Here is a 14,253-nt window from a genome sequence, read left to right on the forward strand (position 1 = left end):
ATGAAAATAAACTGGTAGGACTCAGGAGTTACCCTGTTTTGTAGCTCAAGCTTCATATTTTGTAACCTTAACAGGAAGAAGCGAGCATTAACATTTCTCACTGCTTTTGATTAAAACCTGATCACTGTTAAACAAAGTAATTCATGGACTGAATGTAAACATTCTTTTAGGTTTTAGTCACACAGGTTTCAGCAGTGCTGGTCGTTGCCTTTACTTGCAGAGGTAAAGAAAACAACCTGTGCACAGGTGCAGAAAAACAGCACAGGATCTTTATTTGCAGGAACAGCATTTTAAGTTGTAAACGTAAACTATTTAGATATTATTCACCTCAATAGTTCTTGAGAGTTTCTGCAATTAGTCTCTAGATTTTTCATGTAAGTGGACCTTGCGATGATGAACTATTATTGATGTGGACTTTTTGTGATTTTATGTCTTTAAGGTGGCCAGCACTCTTAAGAACAGTTAAATTAACACCCCAGTGTTAATTACCAGTGGCACTGTAAACGCATTAGTGTAAAAACAAAGTGCTGAAAAATTAATACACTAGTAAACCCATGTAGTGACATCATCAGTGAACTGTAAAAAAAATGAGGCAACATAAGGGGCCCGTGTACAACTCTTATGTTCATGTTACTTATATGTAATCTCCCTTCCAGCAAAATATATCCGTACGCCCATCTACGCTCGGATAGCACTGCAATCCTTGACTTTTGGGCTGTAACTGAGAGAGAAACGTCTCCCGAACTGCAGCGTCAAACGCCGAAACCCCTGTGGATCAGCCGAGGGGAACAGCCCCGCGGGAGCCGCGCCTGCCCTGGCTAGCCGGGCAGGTACTGGGGACAGCGGATCTCCCGGCACCGAGCGGCTGCTGCTCTGCCAGGGGCTGCTGGTCTCCCGGCGGCTCCTCGGCGCCGGTTTCGGAAGCGCTGGTAATGCCGGTGGGCAGGAGGCGCGGGCGGGCAGCGCCGCACGCCGCGGGCTGGGCTGGGCCGCCCCTCCGCGCTGCACCGCGCCGCGCGCTGCCGTGCCGCCCGCAGCCCAGCCCGTCCGGCAGCGCCGTGCGGAAAGAGCCGCCTTCCCCTCCGCGGTCAGCCGGCCTGGGCCCGTCACCCCCCGCACCGGAGATCTCCGGCTGATAATTCAAAAATGGAGGATGCGCCCTCTCAGCCATTAATTAATAATGTAGCTCGCTGTCTTCCTGTGTGACACACGCTGGAAGGCACCAAGCGGCCAATAAAGATGTAGGGGAGAGCAGGGGAAGGCTCCTCCCCGCAGCTCTTCCTGATTGAGGGCTTGAAGAAGTAGATCAAAAACTTCCCAGGAGCCGGGGGGGCAGAGGAAAAGGGAGAAACGCGGTGAAGGCGACCGCGCTTCGCACCGGCCGAGCAGCAAGGGCAGCCTGCGGCCGCACCAGGTGGGCAGGAGGGGAGGGAGCCCCCGCAGCGGCAGGCCGGAGCGCGAGCAGCCCCCCGCGTCGCGGCCGCGCTGTCCCGCGGCGGCGGAGTCCGCTGGCGGCCGGGGCGAGGCGCAGCGCGGGGTGGGAAGGGCGAGGACCCGCATCAGGCAGCGTCCCGGCAGGAAGGGAAGGAGGGAGATAAGTGGTCGGCGCTGCCCCTCCTGGGTGTTTGCTTTGCGGGGAGGAGGAGGCGGAGGCGGCGGGGGAGTGGAAGTTGGTGTCCGGCCCGGCGTGTGTGGGTCAGAGGCGGGGGAAGGGGGTGACCCGGGGGCAGGGGAGCCGGAGGAGACAAAGCGCGGCGGCGGCGGCCGGGGTATTCCCGAGCCGAGCACGTTGGGCGGCTGGGGCGGGGGGCGTCGCCTCCGCCCGCCGCTCGGCGTCACGGCCCCATTGTGAGGCAGAGGAGGCGGAGGCAGGATCCGCCGCTCCGCGCGCAGTCCCAGGCAGGCAGCGGCGTGTCAGGCACACAAAAGGCCGCCGCCGCTTTCTCCCGCTCCTCTCCGGCTCCCCCGGGGGGAGGGACGCGCCGGGACGCTCCCTCCTCCCTGGGCCGGGGGGCGCCGCTGCTCGCACTCGCTCCCTCCGTATTTATTGTTATTATTATTATTTTTTTTACTTCTCCTCGAAGCGGGTCCCGGGGCAGGAAGAGAGCGCGGAGCGGGGCGATGCCGCTGCTGCACCGAAAGCCCTTCGTGAGGGAGAAGCCACCCGCCGACCTTCGGCCGGACGAGCGTGTTTTCTACTGCAGGGTCACTAACGAGATCTTCAGGGACTACGAGTAAGAGACAACCCCTGTGTTTGTGTCCGACCGGCCCCCCCACCTCGCCCTCCGGCGGCGGGCAGGGAGCGGTTTAACCCCGAACGGCTGACACCTGGGCGGGCAGGGAGGGGATTCCCCGGCAGCGCCGCGGGGAGCCCTGCCGGGGGTGGGCTGAGGGGGGACGCGGCTGGCGGTGAGCCCGTGCCCTCCCGAGGGGGGTGAGGGGAGAGGGCGGATCTCTCGCCCGGGGCAGGGGGAATCCCGGCCCCTCCTCGGCGGGGCTATCCCGCGGCCCCCCTCCGCTAGCGGGGAAGGAGGGGAGCCGGTTCCTGCCTCCCCCCGCCGCCGCACCGCTCCTTTCGCGGTGTCGTCCTCGCCACTGCCGAGGAAGTGAAAGTTGCCCGTGTGGGAGGCGGCGGGCAGGAACAAGCGCCTGCCGGGCCCGGGTTCTCCCCTTCCCCTCCGCCGGCAGCCGCGTGTTGGCGGCGGACGGCGCTAGGCCGCCCCGCGGAAGGGGCCGCGCCGGGCCCTGGTTCAGCCGGAGCAGCGGGGCCGGCTGTCCTATTGTTGTGGTAGCGGCCGGGTGGGGGCCGCCGCCTCCGGAGCCCGTTGGGCTCGGCTCCCCGGCCGGCTCCCGCCGTCGTTAACCCCTCGCTGCCGGCCCTCCGCCGGGCTGGGGTGCCGGGTCCGCCGCGCCGCCCAGGGCCGCGCTCGCCCCGCCTCCGCGGGAGCCGCCGGCTGACCCGGTTGGAAATGGCTGGCGGGCCCGGCCGCGGCCGTTGCTGCACCTGTCCGGCCAGGGAGCCGCCGCCGGAGCCCTCCCTGCGCGGCCGGGGGTTAAACCCGGCCTGAAACCGAGCGGACGCACCTGTCCCCTCGGGATCTCTCGTCCTACGGAGGTTTCTCTCTCTCTCCCCGTCCCCCTTTTTTGTTTTGTTTTGTTCTTTTTCCTCCGTGTGTAAAAAGACCGATGGAAATTGTGAAACTGGCGTTAACCGTTGACAGCGTATTGCTCGGGTTGTCCCGAACTTGCTGCCGCGCACTTTATCGCTTGTAAGAACAATGGGCAGAAAGTATTTAACGAGACGTTTTTCAAAAGCTGATAAATGTTTTCGCTCCCCAGTCCGATCCACCACCATCCCCACCTACAAAAACGCCCCTGCATCCAAACTATCTTTTTTTTTTTTAAGATGTGCAGACTAATGAGATTAAATCTGAAATACTTTTCGTTTGCAGCATATGAAATTAGAGCACACCTAAATCTTTTTCGTGTTTAGACTTGTTTTTCTTACTCAAATACACTTCACCTAATAAAAGAAGCTGTATTAGGTAACTTTGAAGGGTAATGTCTTACTGTTTCCCGGATGACATACTCAGAGTGGGAAAGGGGGCGTCGAATGAGTTGTTGGAGGTTTTGTAAGGAGTGTTTTCATTATAGGGTGTATAAGATCCTAAAGAGTAAGAGCTGACAGCCTCCTGTTTCTGTAGGAATTAAGTCCCCCTTCCCCCAGCTTCCAATATTTTGAAAGCTGCTTGTCTGGTTATAATTATTATTATCACATAATTAGATCATTCTCATGTATTTGTTGACACTGTGCTGAAATATGCTTCAGATACGTGTAGTTTTGCTGAAATTTCAGCATGAAAAGTATCCTTTTAAAACACCTTTCTGCTCTCACAGGGTTTAGTGAATATTTTAAGTACTCTAACAGGCTTATTTACACTGTAAAGATGTCACTAAGAAAAAGTATGAAAGACCAAATTCCATATTTAACCAAAGTTCACAAATTAAGGGATAAATTTAGACTTGTTCACACAGGCGATCCCTAGAAATGTCAGTGGGTGGTTAGCTCAGAGGTCAGAGTTTAGAATACGGTATTTGGGAAAACTGCAGAAAACTCTGCTATGCTTTTGTGTATGTGTTGGGTTGTGGGTTTTTTTTGTCATTGTTGTGTTTTGTGATTATTGTTGTTGTGGTTTTTTGTCATTGTTTGTGTTTATTTGTTTTTTGTTTGGTTTGTTGTTTTTTTTTTTTTTTTTAATTGTGGCTTTTCTGTTAGGTTGGGTAAAATTGGTGCTTTGGATTGAAAAGTTTAGTATTTTTTATTAACGATGTGCCCTGGCACAGATGAGTAAGTTTAGATTAATGTTAGTTGTTTGTGGCATAATCTACTGGAGAACATAGGGTCATCTTTCAGCAGGTTTTAAAGATGCTGATCCTTGTCTCTGCTGGTTGCAAAGTGATGCTTCAAATAGCTAGTGTCTTCTGAAAACATTTCCCATTTCTTTGCCTAAGCAACCCCACTTTTTGAAAATTGTTTTAGCTGTTTCTTGAAAACCATTGTCTAAATCAAGCAATAGCAACATGATTTTTTTAAGGGGAGAATTTAAAAATTAGTCTGACTAGATCAGGTGGTCCATATAGATACATATGGTAACCTGAATTCACCCCATTCCCCAGCTAAATGAACTCTTTTAATTACTACAAACAGTTAAGACTTAACTTGTTTTCTTGTTGTGGTTGTTTTTTTATTTTGTTTCTTTCTTTCCCAGAGTACAAACTTAGCACTGAAAAGCTTCTTTACTGCCCATGGCAGCTTTAGTAGAGATGAATACAAATCATACATTAGTATGCCTCTTCTCAATAGAAGAAATCATTATGTTAATGCGAGGAGAATTTGGCAAGACTAGTATTTTGTAAAGTGACTTTCCCATTAAGAATGTATTTCCTTTTTAATCTGCAATACCATTGCATAATTTTGTAACCCTTTAAAAGGAGGTGCAGTGTGGTGGCAGTGTTTGATTGTATTTATCAGGAGTAACAGGAACTGGGGGAACTGGTGTTTTTCATGCTTGGTTGTAGTCCTGGTTAGAGGAACAGACCTGGGGATGGACTAACAAGAGTCTTGGGAGCAGTCATAGTAACTGGAAAAGCAAGTACAGGGATGCAGGCGATACATGAGAAAAACATTAAACCAGTGGGATGTTACCACTAGCCTTGGCACCTTTTCTGTGAAAGTTAATAGCTGATATAGGTGTGTGATGAAAGCTGCTATCAAAGTATGGGAAGTCTTGCTTGTGGAGGCAACCCGAAAAAGAAAATTATGAGTAGTATAGATACAGCGGTAGGAATGTTCCTCATTCTAAAACATGGGGGAGGGGAAAAGCAGTTTTGCATCTTCAGTACTTACTGAAGCTTCTTTATAGATTGGTCTGTGGAATTCTGTGTTACAGTCAAAATGAGATCTGTTCAAAAAGCTTTTAAAAGTGTCCTTAGTCAAATTAGGTGGATTTTTCTCTTTGGTTGAAGTGAAACTCATAACTTGAAATATATTACTTTATGCATAACTAGCCTGTGAATATTAAGGAATAAATGTCTCTTCCTTAGTTTTATTTGTTTCTTTTGTGTATTATTTTGTAGTATGTATTTTTGACCACTTCTGGAGACAGGGCAGAGTACAAGAATGCTTTTGTGATCTGGAATTACAAAGTTGGTCTTTTGTGATTACTCTTCTGCCAGAGACTAAATAGATTATTTAGTAGAGGTTCATAGGGGCTTCAGGATTAAAAATAAAAATTACAAATTAGCCATTCCATAAATTTATTTTTTCCCCTGCTTTTTCCTCTGTCTTAAATTTCACTTAGCATGATTATCTTACATTTTACATTCTCCAATATATAACTCTATTTTAAAAAAAGTACATCTCCAGCTTGTTTTTAATATATGCTAAGAAAATGAATGAAAATACATGATTTGAAACAAACATGTTCCTGAAACACTAAAAATACAGTAGATTTTGGACTGAGTGGCACAGAAATTGCAAGTAATTTATTTTTAGCTTCTATTAATGAGCTGCCTCCTATCAAATACCTACAGAGTAGCAATATTAAGCTACTTCTTAGTGATATGCTAATAATTTTGTTGTTTACCTTACCTTGCATGGAAAACTATACAATGTAAATTAAAAAAAACATCCAGCTGTGAAGTCAGCATTAATTACTGCTACAAAGACAGCTCAGTTTTCAGTCCCTGATCCCTGAATGGTTGAGCCAATGTAGACATTGTCACCAGGGTGCTGCAGTCCTCTTTGACTTCTCATGGACAGGTAGACCAGGCAAGTGAGCTTTGTGGACATGTTTTGTGTGGACTTAATCTCTGAGGTCTTGAACTAGGGAGGAAGCCCTGAAGACTGTAACACCCTGTCATACCCTAGATAAAGATGTAGATGGGGCTTCAGATGTGACATAGCAGCAGATGCACTTACTCTTGTGAATTTAAGTTGAATGTAGAGTATGATCAAGTGTGTTACTACTATTTGAGTAAAGAGAAAGGGTATCACTGCTGCTGCTACCCTTCTCTTGGTTTGGTAGTTGTTGTGTCTGCTCTTTGTAAATCTTTTTGTGGTAATTGACCTGCACCAGAGACAGACAGAAAGAGTACTGCAAATAACATCTACTGCTACACTGTTGGAATTTAGTATTCTCCTCTCAAAGAAAGTTAAAGTGAGATTGTTAAAACATTGCAATAAAACTGTGTTAACAGACTAAGCCGCAGATGGTTTTGATGTGCTATAGGTAATGACAAGCTGAAGACAAATAATGCTTTCAAAACTTAATGTAATTTTTTTCAGACTTTTTTTGCTCTCTCTAAATTCACGGGGGAAAAATCTACACAAAACAAAAGAGGAAATGAGGGAGAATGAGACTAGATACACAAACTACTGCCTTATGCAAATGGAAAAATTGTTTCCTCAAATATGTTTCAGTTAAAGTAGTTTAAGTAATCTGAGTTGTTCACTTGCAATAATCATGGATTAAAAATTGTAGAGAGGGGTTTGTTGGTTGTTTTGGTTCCTGCCCTGCTTCTGCCCCCCCACCCCCCCCTTAGGATCAATACTGTTGCTTTAAATAGCATGACTGCCCGGTGTCTCCTCACAAAGAAGAACAGCAGCTCTTATAGGGAATCTTGGAGTCAATCTCAGTGTCTCCTTCCTCCTCTGCTCTGTCTGACCCCCCTCAATCCCCTCCCCACTTTTGCCATTTTGTTCTGGTAAATTTTTCATAACTCTAAGGGTGGTTTTTCTCTTTGCTGGCACAAGATAATTATCAAGAACCTCTTTGGTGAGACACAAAAATATATGTAGAGACACAACTGCATGAACGTTTGAGTAGATGTTTCTTTAATAGTCTTTCTGACTTCAATAGCCAAAAATGATTGTGAACCTAATACAGAAGTATTGAAATGTAGGGCAGGAAAAGACCTGAAGAGATCGTGTGTTATGTATTCCATCACCTTAAAAAAAAATATATATATATTTTCGCCTAACTTGTTCTTTAAAATGTTTAAACAGCTGTTTTGTACCTTAAAGATACTGATTCACCATGGTTAACAACAAAAAAAGAACATTATGTCACATGTACAAAAAATGACGGCCATCCATTCTTTGTATATTGAAGAACAATTTTATTACTTGAAGAACAATTTCTCTCATTTTCTCTCCTTTGTTCCTCTCCTTTTCTTGTTTATAGTAAACAAACCTGAATTATTCCTTATTATGAGTGTTAGACCCATGTACTATCAAATATATTAAGCAGATGCAGATGATGTAAAATCTGAAATTATATAACTTTAAATATTATTCAGATAATATATCTCTTCTGTCCTTTCCCCCTTTTTGTAGCTGATGTTCTTCCTAGAGCATCTTTCTGTCACTCAGAGGAATCCTGTGCTCATATAGAAAGGATTATCTGAGCCAGGACCTTCCGTTGTCCTCAATCTGGAGTTTCCATTTTCATTTACAGAATGTTATGGTTCATCCGTTCATCTGTAGTGAACATTGTCATATGCGTCAGTCTAACTGATGCACGATTGCCAGCTTGAGTTTGCAGGGAGCCTGCAAGAAAAAACTCAAAGTGTGAACTGTCCCATTCTCTAATCTCATTACTAGAATGATTTGAACAGTTCTGCCCTTTTACAAATGGGAACGCTGTGCAGTGTCAGTTTTTTTGAAGGAATGAAACTTCAGTGTAGGCATCTTGTGTAGCATGTGGTGTGCTGAAAGTGCTGTATGTCTGTCTTGAAATAGCTATGTTGAACTGATACAAGGCAAAACAGAATTCAGTTTATCATGTTGTTGCATAGTTATGAATGGTAATCTGTTAAGATTTTAAAGAAAGGCAAATAAAAATTGTTATCTGAATTTGGGCGTATTGAAAGATTGCCCTGCTGTCCGATCACTGATCCTTAGGATGCGATATGTTTTAACATGGTTTTGTGAGTAGCTACACCATACACTTCATCTGGAAAGTGTTTTAACAAACCTCTGTTTTTCTGATACTGGGCAAAAATTGACAGATATTGACTAATGGAAGCTCGTCTTTCTTGATTCCAATATAATAACTAGTAAGACAGCAATAATAATATAATTTTAGCATTAATTGAAATGCAGGGAAGGAGGAGTATCAATATTTGCTAATGGAATGAGGGAGGAGGAGAAGAATCTGTTGGAAAAAATAGTTTAATGCTTTTTCTAAGAGCAATGCAAACAGTGAAGGAATAAAAACTATTTAGAGAACTACTTGACATTAATTTTTTTACCTCTCCCATATTTTCATTTATGAGCTAGGGTACTCAAAATCAGAAACTTATCCAAGTTTCAACATGTTTCTCTGATGTTAAGGTTATTTTATGTTTGTACCGTTTTAGACCCTCCTCTTGGAAGTATTTGTGGAAATGGGGGATGTGAGGAGGATATGATGCCTATTAAACTCATTGTGATTGTTTTTATGCATAAGCTTTATTATATGTGAATATTTGTTTGCAACACTTCTGAGACTTGATGCTCTGTTATTGTAGTCCGTAGTGAGAGGAGACTTTAGTTTTACCACAGCAATTTACCATACCGTGGCTATAAAGTGGTAAATAACCCTTGAGTATCTACAACCTGTACAGGAATAGAGCTGCCTTTGCCTTTTGGGCTTGTGAAAGAAATTTGCTGCTGTGTTAATAGTGGTAAATTGAAAATGTTAGTCAGAACTCAACAGTTTTCTTTCTCTCTCCCCCACCCTCTTTCTTTTCAGTGATTTTTTTGAACGCACCATTCTGTGCAACAGCCTCGTGTGGAGCTGTGCTGTCACAGGCAAACCAGGACTCACGTATCAGGAAGCACTGGAATCGGAGAAGAAAGCCAGACTTAATCTTCAAAGTTTTCCAGAGGCACTCATCATTCCAGTTCTCTACTTGGCCACCCTTACCCATCGCTCCCGACTTCATGAGATCTGTGATGAAATCTTTGCTTATGTCAAGGATCGGTATTTTGTTGGTGAAACAGTGGAAGTAGTTAGAAATAATGGTGCAAGGTAAGAATATTTTAGAATAAATGCCTATTTCTTTTTGTTTGGCATGAGTGTTTCTTCTATGTGCTTCTTTTAAACCAAAGATCAGGATAATAAGCTCCATCAAGCATGCCAGAAATGAGGTGTTGTGCTTAAGCTAGTGACACTGCTCCTACTTGCTTTAATTAAGAGTAGGATTGTATTGCTGGGCTTGGTATCTCTTTCCTTAGCTTCGATGCAGCTGTGGAGGCAGGGCAGCTCTCTTGGGTTTTGACACTGTTTTTTTGGAGTGCTGGATTTGCAAAGAAATGCCAGTCCCCTGGTGTATTTGTGTGAGAATGGTAGGTTGGTTGTAAAATGAGATTTAATTAGAATTAATTAAAAATAATATGAAAGTTCTGGTGAAATCATCCAGAATGTAATTCATCACATGGTGTTTTGTGTACTCAGAATGGCCAAACTATAGAAACCTTAAAAAAATGATACTACTTTCATGTTTTTTTTTTTTTTTAGGTAGGGATAAATCTTGAGTGCATTCTCAGACCAACTGGAAAATAATTGTAAAGTGTTTGTAATAGGTGATTATCTGGGATTTAGTGTCTGTTTGTTTCTTTTTCCATTCAGTGTTATGCTTACTCTTATACTGATGTATATATTGCAAGTGTTTTTATTGTTATCTTAGACTGATAGAAAGCTTGGAAAACCTCAGATGCTTTCTTATATTGTTGGTACATATGCTCTATAGTATAAGTAAGTTGTTCTACGACATGAAGCTAGCTTGAGTCTTTCTTTAAAGGAACTTCTGGGAGAGGACTAGAACAGGTCCGTGTTTTGTCTAAATAAGTTTGCAGTTTCACCTAATAGAGGTTATAAATAGGAAAGTTTTAAAGTGCTTAACCTGGAAACACCTGCAGAATGTGCGCTAACAGCCTTTGTGGGTTCAGCTGTTGCTGGTTGTTTTTTGTTGTTTGCCTGTGGGGTTGTTTTGGTGGTGGTGGTTGTTGTTTTATATAAATGTTTGTTTGTTTATCCCTAGGAGGAAAGTGCCAGATTACACTGTGGAGTAGACAGGGCACAACCTATTGGCTTCTGTGGGTAGCCTGAGGTCTCTGCGCATCATCTGGTGTATATTGGATGATAGGAATGGGCTGGTTCAAAATGGTCATCAGAGAACATAGTTATTCTGTATGGGATTTTTTTAGTGGCTGATCTAGATGTTAATTAAGGCAAATTTTGTGCTATATCAGGAAGAAAAATCTGCTGATGTGCTGCAGGAGATAAATTGTAAGGAAATTTGGATGGGTATGTGTGTAAGATCTGCAGAATGGAAGAACCTTCTTTATCCACCCTGCTTTATTCCTTTCAACCAGTGAAGTTCTAGTCTGCAAAACCAGGACAAGAACAACTTTGGTAGACTTCATGCTTTCTGTACAGAAAACCAATATCCAAAATTTTTTTCTATCCTTCTCATATTTGTACCTGTATCATGACTAGACCCTGTGTTCCTACTAGTATTACATTCCCTTTGCTTCGAGAATAAGGTGTATGGGTTTTTTTGTATTTGTTTGTTTTTTAACGAGAAACCTGAATATTATGAACTATGAGCATAGTTCAGCTGTTGGTTTTAATTTGCTCAATGAAATGCCTTTGTTTTCAATCTTTTAAGATACTGTTGGTTTCCAAACTAATAGCAAAAACAATGCTTTAGAAGAACAACACTTTCCCCCCCTCCCTCCAAGAGCAACCCTCCTGTCTATTACTTTTCTAAACTCTTAGCTAAGATATTTATGCTTGTGCATCTTAGCTTTTAAAAACTTAAATGAAAAGTAGGCTTATATGCAATAAATACAAGTCTGTCTTATTTATTTGTCTTTTGAAATTAAGAATTATTTTCACTTTTCTTTTTAGACCATCGTAAATCAGTTTTTAAGTTTGCCGTAACAAAAAGGTTTCTCCTTACCGTGTAAGCTACATTCTGTTCAGATAAAGTTGTGTGTGATATGATTCTGTCTCATGAAGATAGCGTTATAACTTTTTACGACCCTTTCATTCAGTCGTCTTGGTTATTCAAAATTCTGTTGAGATACACACCTAACAAATTTGTGTTTATGTTCCATTTTCACAGATCAATATATTAATAGGATATAAGCTGAATTTCTTACGCCTTTGAGGTGGGCTACATCATCTAAAATACTCAATATTCAAATAAAATCTATTTCCATTAGAAACTAAACTGCAAGAGCTTGTATGTTTCAAACTACATAAATATAAGCTTTTGTCTGGTAAAATGAAGCATCAAAAATTTGCCTTAGCTGATTGTATGCCACTGATATTCTAGACAAATGTATAGCAGAGAGCTACTTCAAACCTTGAATACTAAATCCAGGAAACAGTGCAAATAACATGGTAATGCAGAGGGGTTTTTATGCTTAGAGACACATAATTAAAGAATACAAAGTGGGAGGAGGTGAGGCAGAGTTATTCTTCTGCCCAATTAACAGTTGACTTTGACCTATATTTTGAAGTACTACATTGGGTATTAATTATAACAACTCATGTTACTTGTAAATAACATCGCTGTTCAACAGAGCGATTTGTGCATGTTTGTCATGTGCAGCTACGTTTTTGTGATCTTTTCTAACAAAAATGGTCACAGTCCATCTGTAGTGTAATTGCATCCTATGAGACAAATAATTTGGCAGATCACGAAAACCCAGTTGTGTCGTGGAGTTGTAAACTGTTCCGCTGCATTTATGTATGAAGTTTTTTGCACATGTAATGTCAGCAGGGTTGTTTGTTATCTGAGCTTTGCACATCATTTAGTGTGAAGCCTACAACATAGTTAATGTGTAGCCAGGGACAGGTAAAGGTTGATCAAGCAATTTAAGTATTTATATTTTATAATTCCTAAATTTGCACATGTAATAGTCTTGTAGGATGGATTACTTTGACGCGGCTTTCTGGAGTTCAAACAAAGTAAATGGGAGGGAACCCAAACACCAGAAGGGTTAGCATTTTGGCTTAATGTAAATGTTTTTATATTGAGCATGCGAAGTAGTCTTCAGTACTTTAAGCAATGGACAAGTGATCTAGAAAGAGTAAGAGGACAAGTACTTTGTGCAGAGGCTAGGCAGAAGACTTTTTTTTTTAATACTTTTTTTTTTGCGGGGGGAGACGGACACTGGTGGTTCTTGTATCCAACCCATATGTTCTGGTGGTTGCAGAATCTCATGCCCCATTGCTTTTTCTGGTCTTAGATCTCTACTAGGCTTTCCTGGTTTGTAGCCTTTTGTTGCGCTACACAGTTTTGAATTTAGCTGCTTCTGCCTTGGTGCTGAGGTCTGGTATGAGGAATTAAAAGAGTTTGGGAGATACTTTGTCTTCCTGTTGTTTTGGTATGTCTGGTGTCTTAACAGGCCTTATCAACCAAAAGAAATTACAAAGAAAGCCCCCCAGTCCTATGATGTGGCTTGTTCAGGCAGTCTCTGAAAATGATGTGTGTAATTTGGTAATCTAGTAGAATCAACAAGGAGATAATTATACTTGCTCTTTAACTGTTTCAGATGATGTATTGATTAAAAATGGCCAGCTTTTTTTTGTATGTGTCCAGCTTTTTCCAGCCAAACGGAGCCCGACTTTTCTCCCAAGTGGCGGCTGTGCTGTGCTTTAAAACATGAGGTGATTGGATTCCCACTTCAAGAACTGTAGGAGCTGTGTAACAACATTTTCCTAGTACTGCCTTAGTGAAAGACAAAATTATTATTTGAAACATAAGTCAGAAACATCATATCATAGAGACAGAAAAAATAATCTAAAATGAAGTTTAAGTTTTTCAAAGTTGCAAAGGAATTGAAAACAGATGACACTGTAAGTACTGTTAGAATGTCAAATTGCTTTTTATGGAAAGAAGTTGATTCAAAAAAGCATGGAAATTATTATTTGAGATTTCGTTGGGGAGGAAATTAGAGCGATATTTGATGTTAACCCTGGTCAGTTACAATATAAAATAAACAGTTAATGTTTTAACTCACACTTTATTGGAGCAGAGGAAAAATGTTGACAACATCACTGGAGTTGCTTCCTGTACTTGCTCTTCAGCACTGGAAGCTTAAGATCCATACCATACTAGTTGGCCTTTTGTTTTTCCACAAGAAATGGAATCTCTTACAGTAACCTGACCATTTGTTGCTGTCTTAGTATTGTGTTGTATTATGGTACTTTCAACTTGTGAAACTGAGTTTCAACATCTTGGCACCTGAAGTCAGTCAGTTACCTGAAATTTGGAACTGTGAGGTGTGGAAGGCCTACCTGAAATAACCTCAGCAAATGCTTCAGCCACACCAAAGAAAACCTATGACTGCCAAGCTCACTCAGCTGTAGGACCCGTTCTTTTCTGCTTGAGCAGTGTGCTTGTTTTTTGTGGGGTGTTTTTGTGTGTGTTGTTGTGTTTTTCTTTTTTTTTTTTCCTCCAATTATTTTAATTTGGTGGAGGAAAAATGGGATTTAAAGCATGTGTAAACAAGCAGTCGTGACTTATCATTAGTGTTCTGAATCTGGGTGGTATCACAAGAAATACTGGTTATCTTTATTAGGGTATACAAGTGAGCAGTGTGATAATTAGTTAATTAACCTGTAAGCTTGCAGTCTGACTTGGTTGGAGAACTCAAGCTCTTCAGCTCCCCCTCCCGCACTCTTAAAAATA

The 14,253-nt window shown here is 42.7% G+C and overlaps 1 protein-coding gene across 2 annotated transcripts in view; it reads left to right on the forward strand.

The window, feature by feature from the left end:
• Positions 1-1,254: 1,254 nt before the first annotated feature.
• Positions 1,255-14,253, forward strand: part of BAZ1A (bromodomain adjacent to zinc finger domain 1A) — a 64,550-nt gene continuing 51,551 nt past the window's right edge. Inside the window, exons 1-3 of one of the 2 annotated variants that reach the window (XM_082057628.1) lie at positions 1,255-1,414; positions 2,085-2,234; positions 9,297-9,575. In XM_082057628.1, the coding sequence (XP_081913754.1) occupies positions 2,122-2,234; positions 9,297-9,575 (392 nt within the window). In that variant the 5' untranslated portion in view covers positions 1,255-1,414; positions 2,085-2,121. Of the gene's footprint in view, positions 1,415-1,832; positions 2,235-9,296; positions 9,576-14,253 lie in introns of those variants that run through there. The other variant, XM_082057629.1, reaches the window with a different exon arrangement.

This window comes from Streptopelia decaocto (genome assembly GCF_964273445.1).
Source record: "Streptopelia decaocto genome assembly, chromosome: 7".
In the NCBI taxonomy this organism is placed as follows: Eukaryota; Metazoa; Chordata; class Aves; order Columbiformes; family Columbidae; genus Streptopelia; species Streptopelia decaocto.